Source organism: Arachis ipaensis, chromosome B4 (assembly GCF_059453495.1).
Source record: "Arachis ipaensis isolate K30076 ecotype BB chromosome B4, ASM5945349v1, whole genome shotgun sequence".
NCBI classification, from domain to species: Eukaryota; Viridiplantae; Streptophyta; class Magnoliopsida; order Fabales; family Fabaceae; genus Arachis; species Arachis ipaensis.
In genome coordinates, this window is record NC_142439.1 from 7,593,846 (window position 1) to 7,614,653 (window position 20,808).

The 20,808-nt window shown below is 31.4% G+C and overlaps 1 protein-coding gene and 1 long non-coding RNA gene across 2 annotated transcripts; both read right to left on the reverse strand.

Moving 5' to 3' along the window:
• Positions 1-3,966: 3,966 nt before the first annotated feature.
• On the reverse strand, positions 3,967-5,502 carry LOC107638697 (replication protein A 70 kDa DNA-binding subunit B-like). Its single transcript, XM_021120621.2, has 5 exons — positions 5,436-5,502; positions 5,126-5,258; positions 4,856-5,008; positions 4,557-4,686; positions 3,967-4,083 (listed from the first exon to the last, which is right to left on the reverse strand). Exons 1-5 carry the CDS (start codon positions 5,500-5,502, stop codon positions 3,967-3,969), a joined length of 600 nt encoding a protein of 199 aa, XP_020976280.2.
• Positions 5,503-17,834: 12,332 nt separating this feature from the next.
• LOC148566584 (uncharacterized) lies at positions 17,835-20,338 on the reverse strand. Its single transcript, XR_015881122.1, has 4 exons — positions 20,183-20,338; positions 20,030-20,083; positions 19,804-19,941; positions 17,835-18,113 (listed from the first exon to the last, which is right to left on the reverse strand). It is a non-coding gene; the product is annotated as an uncharacterized LOC148566584 (long non-coding RNA).
• Between the last annotated feature and the right edge of the window lie 470 nt (positions 20,339-20,808).

Consider the following 20,808-nt stretch of genomic DNA (forward strand, 5'->3'; position numbering starts at 1 on the left):
AATTAAGGGGATGCAAAAATTCCCCAATTGCAAAAATAAAAAGAATCAATGCACATGGGATAAAATTAAAGTTAATGCATGAGCTTGCAATACAAAGTAAGAAAAGTTGGGCAAATAGGTTAAGAAACTTTGAATTACAAAATATGTATGTTAGGTGAGATCTTAGACTAATCAAGGATTCACTTATTAGCTCACTTAGCCTTATACATATACCCTTACCTTTACCTTGGCCCCATTACAACCTTGAAAAAGACCTCATGATTTTTGTATGCCTATATTCTATAATTGTTGATTGGTTAGATGAAGAACAAAGTTATAGAAAGTAAGGATAAAAATAAGAATAGAGTGATTAACCCAATAAATACTGAGTGGCTAGAGAGTAAACACAAAATTCAGTGAGGGTTCAATAGCTCATCACCGTATATCTCTGCTTAAATCGTTAATTATCTTGCAAGTTTGGAAATATTTTTTACCCATCTCAATTGTAAAAGTGCTTTGACATTATCTAGGGTTTGGCTATGCATATAAGATTCCTTGAGGATGTGAATTAATTTAACTACATGTAAGCTTTATATACAAGTGAATAACAATTAGAATTGCATGATTCATTTAGGTAGTTGCATTTAGGATAGATTGCATTGCATGAGATTCCACCACTTTAACCTTACCTTACTCTTTATCTTGGACTTAGCATGAGGATATGCTATTGTTTAAGTGTGGGGAGGTTGATAAACCCATATTTTATTATATATATTGTGCTCAATTTAAGTGATTTATTCAACCCTTCACCCACTTATTCATGTAAATTGCATGGTTTTACTTTCCCTTCCTTATTATGTGATATATGTGAAAAACATGTTTTCTATGCTTTAAAAATAATTATTTTAATTACCCTTTATTACCATTCGATGCTGTGATTTGTGTGTTGAGTAGTTTCAGATCTTCTAAGACAGCAATGACTTAAAGGATGGAAAGAAAACATACAAAAATTGAAGGAAAGCACAAAATGGAGTTTTGAAGAAAGTGGCAGCGACGCGAACGCATGGACGACGTGGTCGTATGCCCAGCGCGAAAAGGCAGCGACGCGAACGCGTGACTGACGCGGACGCGCGCCATGAGTAGAACACAGATGATGCGTACGCGTGACTGAAGCGAACGCATGACAAGAAAAACTCCAGATGACGCGACCGCGTGACCCACGCGGACGCGTGACAGACGCCACGCACCAGAAATTTCAGAAAATGCTCCCAGCGATTTCTTAAGCCCTTTTTGGCCCAAATCCAAGTCCAGAAAACACAGATTAGAGTTTATAAAGTGGGGGAATGCATCCATTCATTATCATGTCTTCGATTATTTACTTTTCATAGTTTAGATGTAGTTTTTAGAGAGAGAGGTTCTCTCCTCTCTCTTAGGTTTTAAGATTAGGATTTCTTATTATTTTAATTTAGTATTCTGACTCTTTATCAGGTTCAATATTCCTTTTACTTTGTATTTCTCTTTTACTTTCAGATATTTTAATGCTTTCTTTTAATTAATTTGTTGCCAAATTGGCTTATGAACCATTCATGTTTAGATTTGAATTTCTATTTAATATAATTTGAGATATTTCAGAATTATGATTGCTTTCCTTTATTTATATGAATAATTTAGATTTTTCCCTTTTGACTTTGATTGATTAATTGGTAACTCTTGAGTTGTCAAACTCATCGTGATTAATAATTGTTATCCTTGCTGATTGATTTAAATTCCTATAACTCTAGTCTTTCCTCAGGAATTGACTAGGACTTTAGGTGTTAAATTGATTTACCCACTCGACTTACCTTCATAGTTAGAGGTTGACTTAGTGGAGAGCAAAATATAATTCTCATCACCATTGATAAGGATAACTAGGATAGGACTTCCGAATTTTCATACCTTGCCAAGAGTTTATTTTACATATATTTATTTATTTTATTTGTCATTTAAATTACTTGTTCCTTACTTTCAAAACCCCCAATTTACAAAACTCATAACCAATAATAAGAACATACCTCCCTGCAGTTCCTTGAGAAGACGACCCGAGGTTTAAATACTTCGGTTATCAATTTTAAAAGGGGTTTGTTACTTGTGACAACCAAAACGTTTGTAAGAAAGGTTGATTACTTGGTTTAGAAACTATACTGGCAACGGAAATTTATTCTGAATTCTAAACCGTCAATCTTCAGTTCTTCAATTATCTTCTTTTGAAACCATCTTAAAATCACATGAATATGCAACTTTAAGTTTATGTATTTTTACAAAATCTTTTCATTTGGGACCAATTTTGTATTCTCCTTTCCTGCCTTTACTTTTCAGCACATTCATTACAAAGCTTTTAGGAATCTCTGAGTCCTTGATAATAAACTTCCAATGTTTTGATCCTACAGTATTAAGTAGTAACCTAGCAAAGTGATAGGGGATATACTGTGTAAAAAAAGGTAACAATTAGTCCATAAAAAATAAAGTAACCAATTAGTATGAAACTATAATTATACAAACTTATAAATCGATCAGCTTTGACATCATAGTTAGTCAATGTCTTGTCGTGATGTAGAACAACATATCTGTTTATTTCAATGTTAATTTATAGTAAAAATATCATGAAACTAAAAACGACAACAATGAAAAATGTAAGATGATGTTATACAAAATATTCTAAAATGCAAATTAACTCTTCTACTCAATACAGTTTGAATGTAACAAGCTTAACTACTAATTAGTTTATATTGAGAGATACAAATTCAAAAACACATGTAAACTAATGTAATATTAAACCAGAAAAGAATTAACATACCCTTTTTTTTGTTGATCTATTCTTGATAGTAGTTTTATCTGGATTGTTCTTGACAATTCTTTGCACACCAGGACTACAAGTGCAATCAATCAAAAAGAAATGAAAAAACTAAAAAGTAATGAAAAAAGGATAGACAATAGAAGAAGCAAATAACATCCTATTATACAATGAATAATAGACATATTTGAAAATAAATATGTTAATAAATACATTAATTAAAATATAAAATGTAGAAAATTAACAATAATTAAAAAAAAGACTGTAAATTCTAACTTTTTCATATTCCCATGTATCTCATTATCTTCTATACCAAAAGCAACATCTTCCAATACATCAAAGTAGTTTAACCCTAACTGATCTTAGATAACTTTTAACAAAGATATCCCAATAATATCTTTAACCTAATGAGATTCATAAAAATCTACATAAATTGGAGCATTTCGCTTATTCACAGGAGCCAAAAAAAAATATTCCACTTGTGACATACATTAAATAGATCCTCACCATGCTTTTGAACTTATAGAAAGTAAATAAGTTTTCTACCTCATGTGAAGGTATCCAGATTTTTTTTGCTCGAATTTTTATTTTAAACTTGATACAATTGTCACAGTGATCAATTAGGACAATTTCATCTTTCAACTCGGTACCATATCTAGCAATTATTATATCTGAAACTAACACATCACCCTAAAAAAAAGAGTTATCACATACATTTAATTTATTATGATAGATTTTATTAATTTGGTTATATGTAATTTATCTGTTTTTCACATGGTTACTACAAAAAAAGGCACAAAGTATATATCAGTTTAAATGTGTACCCGTCCTTTGTATGCACCAAATATAATTCTTGATTTTTTATCATTTGGCCAATGTTATCTTGTGCTAAAGAAATACCTAAATTAAGTCCATTCAGTATGTTTAGAACATATATAACAAGAAATCATTAATAGAAGATAAAAATAATACAATGTCTACCTTTTGTGATCACTTTTACATACAACAACACTCATGGTAGGAAAATAGTGCTTAAAAAAACTTGTTTCAATTTTTTCTTTCTCTTTAATAATATCAACTTCACTGCTTATATCATCCAATCCAGGAACTTCAGCATCCTTTTCACCAAGAAAATCAATAAAAGGTTCGCAGTTTGTCTACACATAAGGACAAATCCCATCAGAAGAAATACGCTCGCCCAGCACCTCACACAGATCCTTTTTGCCAACAATATATTCATGGTCACTTGAAGAGATCTTTCCCAAAAAACCATCCTAAACAGGATTTATTAAAAACATAAAAGAAAATCAAACGACAAGAAACCAATAAAGAAGAAGCAAGGAATAAACTAAAACAACATTATGAAAGAGACACATATCAAATATAAGAGTTTGAAGAGGCAACATTGACTGGAGTACGCTCATCATGAGCATCATAGTTAGGCAACTCCAACATGGCAATAATAGCAACATCATTGGAAACTCTTCTCACACGGAAAGTTCTGAAATATATATCAGCACAAACACTCTTGGTATCTATCTTAAGAAGCAATTTTTCCCCAACAATTGTTAGAACATCACATGATAACTATCTCCACAAACAACCTATGAAATAATTTGAACACATAGTTCTTAGAAAAATCAAGGACCAATGACACACTGAAACACAGTAAAGATACAATTATACATGACACAAACAGACCTTATCCATTACTAAATTCAACAAGAAAAAACAGCATAAACCATACACTTGCATCCTTTTGAACCTCTCCAAATAGATTAGCACATGATTTTTTCAATAAATAAGCAGCCTCATGATTGAACAAGACAAATACACCATGTCCGTTATCATCCTCAACAGCTATTTTGATCCAATATCTGACCATAGAACAATTACCCAATAAGCAATTTACCAAAAAAAAACACAAGGAAACAACTATAATTAGAAAAAATGGAACAAGGAGAATGAAACAATAGAAGGAAAAAGAAAGAAAAGAAAACAGAAGTCAATATCACAAAAAAAAATAAATAAATAAACACAACAAACCTAGGAGTCACATTGGTAACATAGTGTTGACAAAAATCACAATAATATGCACCACCTTGAGGCTGAATTGACTTTCCACAAACACAAGCTGAATACCACCAAGGTCTTTCATCCATAATAGATCTCACAATACCAAAAACCACAAAAGACTTCCTATTATAACATAAAAATAAACCTTGAAATACAAATGGAAAACATAACTTTGCATAACTTTTTCATTAAAAGACAACTAAGTCAAAATTGACTAAAGACATCTAAACCTTAATAAACCTCGTTGTTATCATGAAGTTCTTCAATAGTGCATCTCCTAGTAAGTCGCATAAAATCATCTTCCAATGAAACACCTTTGCCCTCATTAGCAATAAACAATGATTGTGCTCCATTGATACCTTGATCAACCATACTAATCATCACAGAAGAATAAAAAAAAGAAAAAGATAAAAAAAAAATTAGAAATAAGATCAACTAAACTTAAAACACAAACAAAGAGAATAAAATAAAATCATATTAGCTAAGTTAAAACTATAAATAGAACACCAATGAATTAAACATATCATTTATTAAGATACTATCTAATAACCTGTTTTTGAAATCAACAACTTCAGCCAAATCAGGATTAAAGAACAGGCGAGTAGCATGCATAACATTTTAAAGACCAACTTGTCCTACAAAACAACCGTCTGAATAAATAAAAAAGGAGAAACAGGAAAATAAATATAAAATAGAGAATTCAGAAGAAATTGAGAAGCCTGAACATTATAATATTCACTACCCTTAAAGAATTTAACTTTGGTAAGTTGGATCACAACAATTGGTTGCTCCATATAACCAGAACCTAAGAAATGATGCACTTCATCCACATACTCCCCAAACAGAGCACAGGGTATTATCAACCTAAAAAAAATATTTTTAAAAACTTAGATCCATTAACAATCCAATATAAAATACCACTAAAAACTCATAGGACAGTTCATAACATAAATAATAGGCAACTAATATAAAACACAATCAATATGAAGATAAGATGCACAAAACAAACTCTTTTGAAGATAACTCAAGAACGATCATTTTCATCACTTTGCCGTCTTTTACATACTATTTTTCTTCACCAACAAAAGTTAGCAATCTAATCATATCTATCAGAAAACAAACATCAATAAAATTACAATACAAAAGTGCATATTTCCATAAAAAAAAAACCAACGAAAAAGAAACAGCAAACTGAAAGAAAAAAAGAAAATAAAGGGGATAAAGAAGCTACAAAGTCACCTACCAACTAAGTAAACATAATCATCAGTCATTTTCAAGAGCTCATCAAATGGACAAAAACTGAAATATGTCTTGGGGATAGCATCATCAGGGACAGGAACAACACTGGTACGGTTAAGGAAAACCAACTTAAACTCATATTTTGCTGCCCTATAATTGCTTTGATTTGGAACAACACTAAAATATGCCATTCGATATGTTTGACCCTCAATAATATTCTCTTTAAACCTATTTATCAGCTGCTTCTTAATAGTTGCCTAGATTTTGTTAGACTGCGAAAATACATTAAGCATAAAAAACAGCCACAACAACTAAAATTTAGGAACAAAGAAAGCCATAAATAAAATCAACCAAAAATGAACAATGAACAACCACTCACATCTGCATCAACATGAACAACTTCCATTGAATTTGCAACATCATGATTCCCAAATGAAGGAATAATCCAAGTCCTTAGTACCCTAACTTTAAGTCTCCATACCTCCATTGGATGGTGGATCTTAAAAATATAACCAAATGAAAGAGGCATTAGCTTAACACCAAACACAATAGAGAGAACTAACAATAAATAAAAACCAAGAACAAAGGATTTCAGAAAGGAGGAGAGATGCATTAGACTACACAACCAAGGAGTCCTTTTTATAGAGAAAATAAGACATCATCAAAAGATTTGAATTTGAATACCTCAAAGAAAATGTGGGAAAATATGTATCATATATCATATATCATTATCTATCACATACATATCCATACATATGTAACTACCATAATCAAGAACACCTATGCTATACTCGTTGGGCACTAATTGAATAAGAAAAAACAGATTCCAACAAATCTCATACCATTATAGAGTAATAAAATAGAATACCCTACAACCTACTAACATCTAATCTACTTGAACATGTACATATACATCTATTAGGAAATCTCATCTCATACTATTATACCATTATATAATAATGGAATTTTCCAAAATCTAGTAAAAAATATCACATCTCATACTATCATAGAGATATAGAATATACTATAACCCACTAATATCTAATTAAACCTACTAACTTAATGTAGACCATTAACATCTAATTCCAAAATTCCAATTGCAGGAAAAAAGGTAAAAAAAAAAAAAAAAGAAATATACAGATGATAAATATAATTATCAACCAACAAATCAGTTAGACTAATCAACCACAAACAAAACGGAAATATAAAGAGTAACAATATTAAAATAACATTAATTTTCTTAAGAAATCAATTGATCATTCAAGCTAGATATAACACTTAATAGAATCAATTAATCAATCAATTAATCACTAAATATAGCTATAGCTATATATTACATATTAACTAAATCATAGTTAATTGCCTAAGTGATTTGATAGATGCAATATATAAATAATGTAAAATAGTCCAAAGAAGGAAAAATTACAAACTGTCCCAATCTCCTACATCAAAAAAGTTGAGTTGACACATATAGGACTTAGTAAACCTATAAAAAGTAAAATTTACTTAAAAATACCAACTACTCCTCTCAATCACATCAATCATCATAACAAACAACAAACACCTATAAAAAGCGGTCAACACATCAATCAAGGTATAAAGTGAGGAAAAAATAAAATTGCTAAACTCTAAAACAGTCCAAAGAAGAGAAAATCACAAACTGTCCCAATCTTCTACATCAAAAAAGTTGAGTTGACACATATAAGACTTAGTAAACCTATAAAAAGTAAAATCTACTTGGAAATACCAACTACCCCTCTCAATCACATCAATCACCACAACAAACAACAAAGACCTATAAAATTCATCAACACATTATCCATCATGTAAGGTGCGAAAAAAAAACAAAATAAAATAAATAAATTACTCTATTTTTTAAATAATATTTTCTCTAAAAACAATAATACATTATACACAAAATTTCATAAAGTGCTTAATCCTAGTTATAAGAGCATATGAAAAAAATACAACAAAAAATCAACATGCAAAGAAAAAAGGTAAAAAACAATATGTAACATAAATAAAAAGGAATATAAAAATTAAATTAAATTCATATTCATTTGAAACAAAAAAGGAAAAACACACAGAAAAGATAACAATCTACCATAGAGTACTAATTCAATAGGAAAAGACATGATTCAACAAATCTAATACTATTATAGAGTCATAAATTATCCTACAACCCACCCACACCAAACTGAACCCTATCACCTTATCATAGACTTCTAACCCATATATTATTAACTTCTACCAAATCTATATAACAAAAGTACATCAGTCAACATAAATATCTCATATCATTGCATCATAAATAGTACACTAAATTGAATCTACAAAATAGATTCTATAATTATTAAAATTTTAATTTTACATATATAGGAGTTAGGAAACATATAAAAAATAAAATCTTATTGAGAATATCAAGTATCTCTCTGAATCACATCAATAATGATAACTAAGATGAGAGACCAATAAAAATTAACAAATAGTCGAAGATGCAATCTTTTTTGTTAACTTCAACATACAATGTATAGAAGTCAATAGCACTTGTGTCCATCCAAGTATTGAATCCACCTTTCTAATCATTTTTCAGTAGAGGTTGATAAATCATCAAATTGAGTATTTAATTTTTTGCTACAAATAGCATGATGTAGAAGATAAGCAGAAACATGCTCCAAAAAAAATTAATAAATGCAAAATGATATGTTAGATTAAAATTAAAAAACGAAAAAAAAACAAAATTACCAATATAGCAATAACAATTTTTATAAGTCAATTGCTTTATTACCAAAAAATACGAACTCTTTTCACACCAAAAAATAGTATTAGACCCACTAACCACAGCAGACAAAAAATCGCACTATAAATAATACCAGAAAATAACTCAAAGCATTGGAAAAAAAATTAAAATCAACACACAATTAATCATATTGACCGTGAAAAAAAAAGTAGTATGCACCTCATACATTAGATAAAACCAATAAAATAGCTTCCGGATGAAGAAAAAAAATCTCACTTCTTTCAGTTAATCACTTAAATCGAGAGCATAACTAAAATTAGTGATCAACCAACTGTTGTCGTAATTTAATTCAATTCAAGAGGAATATCAATCATCAACCAACACTGTAATAAAGCATATATATAAAATTCAAAGTACTAAATTCAAATTAAAATTCAAAAAAGCAAATTTAAAGTAAAATTCAAATAAATCGTTGTAAAAAAAAGGAAAAAATATTGGTTGATTCAAGTAATTACCTAATTCCAACTAATATACAAAATTAACAGAATTGCACAGTAGAAAATTTAAAGTAAAATTCAAACAAGTGGATGCAAAACAAATTTTTTCCAACAGCCCTAGATAATACACAAAAAATATACAGATACCCAAATAAAAATCAATGTCCAGGCAATAGTTAGCCACTAATAGCAATTTTAAAAACCTATTGGAACTAAAATTGCTTACTAAGCTGACTAATCAATACACAATTTTTTCACCCAAAAACTATAAATATCAGTAACCTACATAAACAATACATATTTTCTATCTTTATGGCAAACTATAGCTAGAATTAGAATTCAAAAATAACTATGTAGCATACAATAAATAAAAAATCATATTTTAAAAAAAATCTAATTATTTAGAATACATTTTTTAAGAAAGATTTCTTAATTATCAATCCTTATTTATCATGGATTGAAGTTGATGGCTTGGAGTTCTCTCAAGATCAGATATTTGTGCTTTAAATAACTGAAACAATAGAAGCAAATTACAATAAACTTATGCCAAAACAGCATTACCACATACAACCTCGAACAGTTTACTAATACCATTATTACTATTAGTAACACCAACCAGAATAAAATACGCACGGGTGTCTCAATTAAAAAATAAATACACGAAAACGTACAAAGAACTCTCACAAATTCATAAAGATTCATGGTAAAAAAACACTCCAATTTATTTTTTCACAACTAAAAGATTTCAAATTTTTTTCCTGACACATCACAATTTAAAAAAAAGATAAATTAATATTTATATGAAACAAAATCAAAGAACACATGGAAAACACACTAATGAATCATCATCTTCATATACTAACAAATAACAATAAAAAAAACAGTAAATTGTAGTCATTTGAAACAAACTCAACGAAACCCTAGGAAAATACGATGATAAGTCATCCAAACCTGTTCAGGTGAGTAAACATTTGTATCAGACTTCACTGTGACTAAACCCCTCACCATTGGAGACAACACGACCATGCTTATAATTTAGTGACACGGGTAGCAGAGCCTCCAACCTACCTAGGATTGCTGTTCTTGAAGGAAGAACCAACATTGCATGACCCTGTCTTCATGTATGTAATATACTGCATTTTTAAGCATAAGGAGATATAATCAACATGGAAAAGGAAATTCAACCTACAATTCTTTGTCAAAATAGTAATTCAAGATTATTCCAAACTACACACATATAATAGAATTATAAATTACCACAGAACACATCATTTCATACAAAACAAGGAATCACAGGATGAGGATTACCACAATCCAAAAACTAATCCGAATCAAGCATTGGACAACTGTCAACAGTAGTGAAGAATAACAGTATCATAATCACACACAACTTCAACACAAAAATTACGAAAATCTATTTACATCAAAATATAACAGCTTGCAACAAAAAATTAATCCCACAAAAGCTTGTAAATTTTGAAAGACATTCAAAGAAATCTTAGAATTAAACACAGTGAATTCGTAATTATGTGAAATACAATAATACCTAGAAAAGATGATGATGATAAACAAAATTAATTTCAGAAAAAAAAAACCCTCACCATGAATTCATAATTATTGAATACTGAACATTTTAATTACTTAATTTAAAATACTATTCAAAAATCGCACATACAGAAGGAAGCCTTTGTCTAGAGGCTCCGAAGTAATAATGATGTTAACGGATCCAATTTGTGTGTTCTCCTGTATATTATTTGATCACTCCCCAGTTGCAGAAGCAAACTCGACATATATAAATAAAAAACAAAACATAAAGGACTTATCAGAATGATACAAAGTATCATGTATGAAGATTACATAGCCCAGCTAAGCCAATTACAAAATAAATAGACGTTGATCAACTCTACAATTGTTAGAATTTTGTTGATAGCTCTACTCATTGCTTTAAAAATAACTTCATTGAAACACCTTTCCAATGAAGAAGCAAGCAATATAATCTGAGCAAAAACCTGTACAAAATGGTCCTCACAACATCAATAAATACATAACATGTCAAATTCATCCAGATATATTTTTCACAATTTAAGTTTCATTTTGTTTTGACATTTTTAGGTCCAAAACTACTTACAATATAATGTGTCCCCGAAACAGGTTCTGAAAATAAAAAGAATTATTTTCCAAACATGTACTTAGTTTAGATTCATAATTGAATTTTAAAAAAAAAACACTCAATGTTTGCACTGTAGCAGCTAAGCGTGATTCTTTTCTTCTTGTAAATTCTCCCATTCATTTCAAGGTAATTCTTATTTTATCCAAGAAATAAAAGAAAAGAGTATAATCACAACACCAAAAGTTCTAAAAGAACAGAGGCAATAGTAGTTTATATTGCAAGTTGTGCTAATGAAAGAGTAAATAGAAAGGACAAAGGTGAGGAGCTTGAAGCAAGGTCATGCCATAAGTAATGTGGTTGCTCACCTTTCCCTAACTTGTGATACCGATCTTGTTTTCATCCATTGGCATTTTTGCCATTGACTTCTGCATCTTTTGGTACCGATCTATCTATTGAATACCACAAACCAACACCAAAAATAATAATGAAAATGAAAATCACATACTTCAACCACAACCATCACACAAAAACAATCAACCTGTATTTGGAATAATAAGTTAATATAAATACTAAAACAAAAGTAATCATTAATAGCATTCTTAGGACAAGCCTAATCTTGGGATATAATATTGATTTTACACTTTCAAAATCTATCAAAAATAGCTTTTTATTATAAACTATGTCTAACCCAATATACACTTAAGGTCAATTAATATTAAGAGAGAAATGCTTCCATGTTGACTGGGGTGATCACCTTGTTGGAGATTGTATGTAAAGACAGCTAGAACATGGTGGTACAAATCTTGTGAACAAAATTCTATAGCATCAACATTGCCATCCAAATAGCAATGTGCTATATTCATAATAAAAAGGGTTTTGTCCAACCACATTAAACACTAACCATCCATTAAACAACAACCAAGTCATGTGATTGAATCAGTGTGTGTAAAATCATTCAAGAAAAACTTTCTTAATGGAAAAATTGAAAAAGACAATAATGAAAAATACTAATATATCTGATCACAACAAGTAAAATAGAAAACTGAAACCAATAATATAACCAAAATAATGAAAATCAAACAAAGCGATGAAAAAGACCAAAAAAAAAAATTAAAAACAACAGTTGAGTTTACGGGTGCAACAATGATTTATCTTCATCTTCAAAATCAACAACATCGCCAATGAGTGTATTAGTACAAATCAAACAAAGTAGAAGAAGAAATTAGAAAGACTTGACATACTATTACTAAACCCTACGCGTATGTTGCACTCCTCAAAGACATCTAAATGTCTGAAATTTGAATTTTTTTAATAATTAATAGTTTTTCAAGAAAAACAAGTTTCTTTTCCCCCATTTTAAAAAACAAATAATAAAAAAAAAATAAAAATTGTCACACCCTATCAATCCAACAACAAATGGTGCCTCAATGTAATACATATACACAAACATATTGTATGAATACAAACCCGGTGCTATAGAATGCATTGTGCACTTCAAAATGCAAAAATACATGTCAAACACGACAGAGAGTGTTTCAGATTGCATATGTCTCCTCTCCATAACATATAGGGCAAAAGATGCAGCATTGTAGTTAGCTTCAACCTACAAAAAATATCAATATAATCTTATCTCAAACAATAACCAGAACAATCATAATAAGTAATTTATATATAAAAATTACCGCCACCTTTGTCTTAAAGATCAATTCATGCTTACTTCTCTTTCTGCCATTATCTAGGAACTGATTTGATGTCTCCATATTTATTCTCTTATTATTTTTCTTGTTTTTAAATTTCTGAGCATCGCCTTTCTTCTCAAACATCCCAAGATCTTCATCAAATGAAAGAGACAAAAACACCTGAAGCATTATAAAACAACAAACATCACTTAACAACTTTGTGCTGAATGAAAAACCTTCCACAAAAAATTTAATGAGTTTTGCAAAGAGAATTTATGATTCTATCACTCTATCAGTTTATAAAGCACAACATCAACTTATTAGAGAAATAGAAAATTGACAAAGTACAGAATTCAAACACAAAATAGAACTAAATGAATTAGCAACTACCATCAGAAACAAAACCCATTCAATGGAATCAGGATGCAACTGACAATTATTAGTCTTAATATAAGTTAACTTTTATGAAATAAAACAGCTCAAACCTTGGACAAAGAAAATGCAAATAAAACCCCAAATCAAAAAGATAAAAAAAATTCAGAAGCAGGGATAGAGAAAATTCGTACATCAGGAGGACACCAGTTGAGATCCCGAACCAGAATTTGTCAACCAGGTTAGAAGTGTAAGTGATAACCACATCATTTTAAAGGAACAAATGGAATCGATATACTCTACCTGTTTAGGAATTTGAATCAAGTAAACCTAGTATTTCTATATACTATTTTCTATCAAATAAAAAGTCCTCACAAACTAATTAGAAAAAGGAATGCCCTAAAGCTTATAATCAAACAAATAAAGAAGTGCTTACATAATACATACCATATCCTGTTTCATGTATTTTATTTTGATTCTCATTTAACTTTTTCCAAACTGTATGATGCCATAAAACTATCACTAAAAGCAATTAAAATTAACCATGAAAGAGAAATAGGAACCAAAACAGAGTTTCCAAGCAACCAAAATGATTCACCGTAATTACAAGGAGATATAAGACTCATCTTCTCCATCTCCTCCATCTTTATAATTTAGTGTAGGGGTAGCAGAGCCTCCAGCCTGCCTAGGATGCCTGTACTTGAAGGAAGAATCAAATTTGCATGACCATGTCTTCATGTAATATACTGCATTTTTAAGCATCAGCAGATATAATCAACACACAAAAGGAAACTCAAACTACAAATATGAGTCAAAATAAAAAAGTTCAAGATTATTCCAAACTACACACTTACAATAGAATTATAGATTACCACAGAACACATCGTTTCATATATAAAACAAGAAATCACAGGAATCAATTGTCAAAGGAAATATCAACACATATCAAAAGTATAACCAGAACCATATTAAGCACCTGGCACAAAGGCTAGCCAATTGGCTCCAGATACTCCCATTCTCTAGCCCTAGCAACAGCACCAACAGCCTGAAACATTCACATATCACGGAATCATTAGACCACTGCGAATATATGAATCTCATATTTCAATTGATTAAAAAGAATAGTAATTCAAAGAAAAACCCATCAAACAAAAAGACATTTGATTCAATAAGCTCAACACTCGCTGGATTAGACCGAGAGCCCTCGCTGGATCAGCCGTACTGATCCATTGGGCAGATACAATGAAATCAGATCTGGTGGAACATAGAATGAAAAGGTTCTTCCAAAGAGATCAGGCGTGTTCCCCCGGTCCGCAGTGCAAATTCTAGAGAGAGAAGGAACTGACGATAGATCATCTGATCTTGCCCACCCAAATGCTAAGGGAGCTCCTGCTCCCTCCCAAAGAATCTATTGCTGGATCTCATAATGACAATCGATCGTTCCTTGTCAGCGTCACTCAGCAACTCCCCTAGAGAGCGTTTCATGGTTCACAACTACAGGAGATGACAGAGGTGGCAAGAATCATCCGAAAGCTGGCACCAGCAGAGAGCCAGATCTGGGTTCAATTTTGAGCGAGGAAAAGCATCGGGATTAAGTTGAGAATGAAGAGAGAGTGTACTCATTAAATTTTTTCTGTAAATGGAAAAAAGAGGATAGAATCGAGGAGATGAATAGGGTTTCGAAAAGAAAGAAAAAAAAGAGATGGAAGGGGCAGCGTAAATGAAGAAAAAGAAGGAAAGCAAAAAAACATGGGACCCTTGAAGTGACATTTTTTGAATTAAAAAAAATCTAAAAAACCATAAAATGCCACTTCGGATATGAATCCTCCTCTATACCATTGTTATATAGATATAGATATAGATATCTCCTAAAGACATTCGTTCGTTTGAAGCATAATAAACCATGTTGTAGAGAACCAATGTGAATTGGCTAAAACAGAATCTTGTGTTGAATCTTGAATTGCTGTTATTAGCCGTTAAGTTAGTTAACATACTTTAGTTATGTGCCAGCTCACTTAATATCTACTTCTGTACAGAGAGGTTAACACATTCAATAATAATAAATTAATAATAACACACACTTACAGTTTCAGTTTTCTTGCTATTCAAGCTATTATAGCACAATCTGTTTTCTTGCAACTATTTCTGCATTCTTGCAGTTCCAGCATCGATTTCTACACATATATTGGAATTTGGAAGGGGGAAAAAGGTTCACAGAGCACAAACAATAACTTGAGACACAAATAAAAAACAGAAAAGTTTTTAATTGTACCGATACAAGGTTAAAAATTACTGAAATAACAGTGTACCTATACATTTGAAAGTTATTATAGCTAGTCATAGGCTCATCATAGCACCAATTTATTCGCCAGCTTCAGGGTTACAAAAGAAATTAAATACATTAATTTAAGTCCTGGGGGACAGGTTCAAAGCGTGATACTGAAAGATCAGTGATTATTACTGAATTATCAGTGATTTTTCGGGGCTTGTGCCGCCTCTGATACAACTCAACCAAGTACTTGTTAGTCTCATGAGTATCTTCATTTTCTGCCAGCAGCACGAGGGTGAAGGTGCATGATCCTGATTTTGTGTGATCTAATTTTGTGCAACTAAGGACCTCTACTAGCTTCAGGTTCACCTTATGCGAATAGTTATAACCGATGATAGCACAAACTGCCATAGTCTTCACCGTAACGCTTCTAACGTTCAAATGGACAGGAACATTACCTTTTTTAATTAGTGAGGAGTAGAGAAGAGCAAAGCAAAAGAAAAAGACCATAATCATAACAAGGCGTTTGGTTCTCATTATCATGATGGCTTTATTTTTGTCGTCGTGGTGTTATTTTTGTTCTAACACTTCCTTAAGAGTCATAAATGGACTAGTTTAAATGATTAAAAAATTTAAACAGTGAAAGAAATAAATAGATAAAATTGAATGAAAAGCCACCGCACTACCATTCACAATCACAGTTTTGGAATCTTGTTCGGAGCTTCTCGACAAGGTTGAGAGTGTGTATGTGAAGGTGTTGGTCATTTTTAATCCTCTATTTTACCTTTATCAATAGCTCAATCGTTTATGTTTTCTTGGCACATATTCTTTGATCTACTAGGTAAATGACTAATTTATTAAATTTTATTTAAAAATTTACTATTGATCAACGAATTGTTATATATACAAAATAAATCTAAATTCATCAAATATTTATTTTAAAAGTTAAAAATCTAATATAACTATATTTTTATCAAGGTTCTAAAAATCAAATCGGTTATTAAACCACTTTAGTTACTAGTTTACTGATTTACAAATCTTTTTAGTATACAAGTTGGTACAAACTTAAAAAAAAACAACCATCAGTTTAGATTACGTGTAAATACGCTCTTCCCCAACTCTTGAATAGTGCAAACGGTTCTTCTCCCTCAATAAAAACCGCAACGCTCAAACTTCAAACAAGGATCAAAATCGTCGCAAAGAGTGAAAGAAGTTTCAAAGTTGAATTCAAAAAGAATTACGAGAAAATGAAATAAGAAGATGAAAAAGAAGAAGCAGCAGCAGAAGATGAGGAGGAAAAAAAGGAAAAGTTTTAAATTATGCAGAACTTATTAGTACAAATACACCGAAAATTCTTAAACAATACACATAAATATCTTAGTTTTATACCAAAATTTACTAAAACTACACAAAAATGTTTCCTTTAATGTTGTATTTTTTCTTCTTTCTTTTTTTTATTTCTTTCTTTTTTTTAGTTGAATAAATGTAAGTTCATCATCTTCATTCCGAATAATTTTGTAACATTATGCATTTTTTCTTCTTCTTTGTTTGATTTTTTTCATTTTTATTCTTGTTAAGAGAGTAAAACAAGAAGAAATTTAAGAAAGTAAAACAAGAAGGAAAAGACGAATGAAAAAAAAAAAGAAGATAGTGATGATAATGAAAAAAAGAAGCAGCAACAGAAAAAAAAATTTTTTTGAATTATGCAGATGTTAATCGAAAATATCATCATTATCAACCTTCTTCTTTCTTTTTTTATCTTTTTAATATATACATAACATACTTGTTATGTGTAACACCCTACTACACAGTGTTTTATGCTTAAGTCATAGAACAGAGGTAGTGTGGTATTACAGACCTTTAATAGTAAGGATATACATATAATACTGAAAGAAATAATATACTAGGAGCCTTGAAACAGAGCGGGTAAACAAAAATCGCAAAATAAAAAGCGCAACGCTCAAGGAATAGGATTACTTGCGTGCTAAGAAACCTAATAGGAACATGATAAAACAATAAACGAAGGGATAAAGAAAAGCCAAAGAACAGCATAACTAGCCTCTGACTCAGCCTGCGAAGCTAAGGCTGGCCGGAGGATACATATATACATATAAACATACATAAGTGTCCCCAAAATATACCAAAATACCAAAGTAAACTCCTATCTCTCCCTCAACCTCTAAGAGAAGCAGCATACATAAGTTACTTGGAGAGTAAGCTACACATATATATACATATATACAAATAAAAACCAAAATACACCCAAGGACTACTTCGCTTTCCAGAATCCAGACGCTTAGCGAGGAGCCTCTCGACCTGCATCTGAAAAACAACAATACAATATGGAATGAGAACCGGAGGTTCTCAGCATGGTAAAAGTGCCACGCGTATAAGAAAATACGGTCTTGAGAATGCCATAGGCAATCCTAGAACTCCGTTATTCAATTATCCAACTTAAGTACTAAACAGAAGCCATAAACAGGGGTAGGTATTCTAAATCTGCCTAACTTACTCAAGTTCAAGCTTAACCTAACACCAAACCATTTCCTCCGTTTCCTCCATCCTTTCATCATTCAGAATGCAACAGAAACAAGCAACCAAACAAGTTCACTCACAAGTAATGATCAAATAGTACAAATAGCAAGTATAACAAATAGCAGGTAATATATATCAATTAGGCATACCCAGGAAATGCATAGCAATTAATACAAACAAATGCATATGATGCATGTCTGTCCTATGGCTGATGGGGCCCATCTGTCGGTTACCCAGCCAACCCGACAAGTCCGAAAACCTTAGACTGTCCCCCGTCGCGCATCCCCAAGAGTCTATGCATAGAGTTCACATTCAATCATCATATAATCACTCAATGGGGGCTATCCATACCCGGGAATTTATACGTGCCCGGTCACCCTTACGACGTAGGGTCAACAGAGTATCGAGATTCAACCTGGAACACGTGGTGGCGAGCCACAGTTCTTACCCAGGGAAACTCGTATCTCAGATATCATTATTCATAAGCCATGGCAATTATCATCAATACATCATCAAGTATCAAACCTTAACATTAAACTTCATTAACATCCTTATTTTCTTCATAAAAGCCACTATTTACAACTTTCTTCACCTTCAAGTTATCTTATTTTCCTAGCTTCTTTTACCTACTGGACCTAGAACCATGCTTTAAGCCTTAAAAGGAAGAAAATGGAGGTTTAGAAGTGGAAAATTTGTTTAAAAACATTCAAAACCGGTTTGGTCACCATGAACTCAGATTTAAACACTAAACTTGCAACGTCCATAACTTTCTCCACAAAATTCCGTTTTCCACAAAGTTGATATCAATCAAAAGCTCTTGAAACTATCTTTTATTTGCAACAAACCACAACCCAATCCAAAATTTGAGGAGAATATTATGGATGTCTAAAGTTCATCAAAATTTGGTTTTAACCACTTTCAACAAAACCTCTTTTTCTCCAACTTAAGTTTCTTACCATTTAAAACTTGCATTGTAAAACCATATCAACTCAATTCATCAACAACCATTACCAATATAAGCTTTAATCAACTCAACCAACCTAGAACATCAAAATTATCCACTTTTACCTCATACATCAATAACTTTTCCTTTGTTCACATCAATTCTTCACCTATACCAATTCTCATCATATATTTATCAACCTTCCATCAACATATACTAATTAAATGCCATTAACATAAGTCAATTCTTCATACATGTTAATCCATCAACTTGACATAACAACCATTTATTAACAATCACCAACCATAATTCATCAATATCAACTTCAATATAACCCATTATAAGCAAGTCCAAAAGCATGAAATTAATAACATCAATACCTCAAAATTCCAATCTATGTTCATCAACAATTTACTCCAACAACATTACAAACTACTCATTAAATGCAATTAACAGTTCAACTTATCCTATGGTTCCTCTAACCTAAGTTTTCACAACACCGTAAATATTAAACGTGCGAAACTTAAACCATACCTTGGCCGATCACTTAGTTCACCCAAGGCAGCCTCACAACTCAAAATTACAGCCCCTCCAAACTCAAACAAACAGCCCCAAACCAAGCTTGATCACCAACAAGCCTCCAACAAGCATCAACATTCACATACACACTACCTAAACCACAATTAACACATCCAAACATAACAACTCAATACCCAAATTCCTAAATTCAGAAATTTTATTAGGGTTTGAGATCTCTTACCTTTACCCACTGATCCTTGGGCAATACCCACAAGAAATCAAGTCTAGTGGACCCCTAAAACATAAAAATCATAAAGGAATTGAGTTTCTCAAATCTTAAACTCGAAATTCATATACCAGCAGAAATGGGGCTAGGAAAAACCGATTCACTTACTGTTTTGTTTGGATAGAATTGAAGAGCTCGACGAGCCCGACGCGTGGCCGCAAACGGTGCGGCGATCGGAGCCCGGATGAGGAAGTTATGGTAGTTGGAAGGAATGGTGAGGGTTTGTGAATCTCCTCTCCCTCCCTTGCTGTAATGGCGTCGCAGCAGCTTATGAGGAAGAAAAGAGCTGCTGCCTCATTTAAGTGTTTGGGTCCGGTTGAACCCACGGGCCCGGTTTGGGCCCCGGTTCAACCGGTTTGGCCTTTCCGGTCTGTTTTTGGGCCAAATTTTTGAAATTGGTATCAAAATTTTTGTTTCGACGAGCTCTATCCTATTTTGATATTAGTTTTGTATTTTTAGCTTTCCTAATTAAAATTCAATTTATTAACTAATAATTTACCGATTTTTGCGGGGTTTACATTATGTAAATAAACTAAAATAATCACTAAATTTCTAAGAATAAAATAAACAGTTTTTATTTGTAATTTGGGCCAAGGAATTTTTGCCTATCTTGCGAATGCATATTGTTAGTGACATTATACTATGCTCTAATTATCATATAATTTAAATATTTATAAAATTATAAATTATTAGGAATTAAATTTTAAAAATGTCTTTAAGATTGTTCATAATGA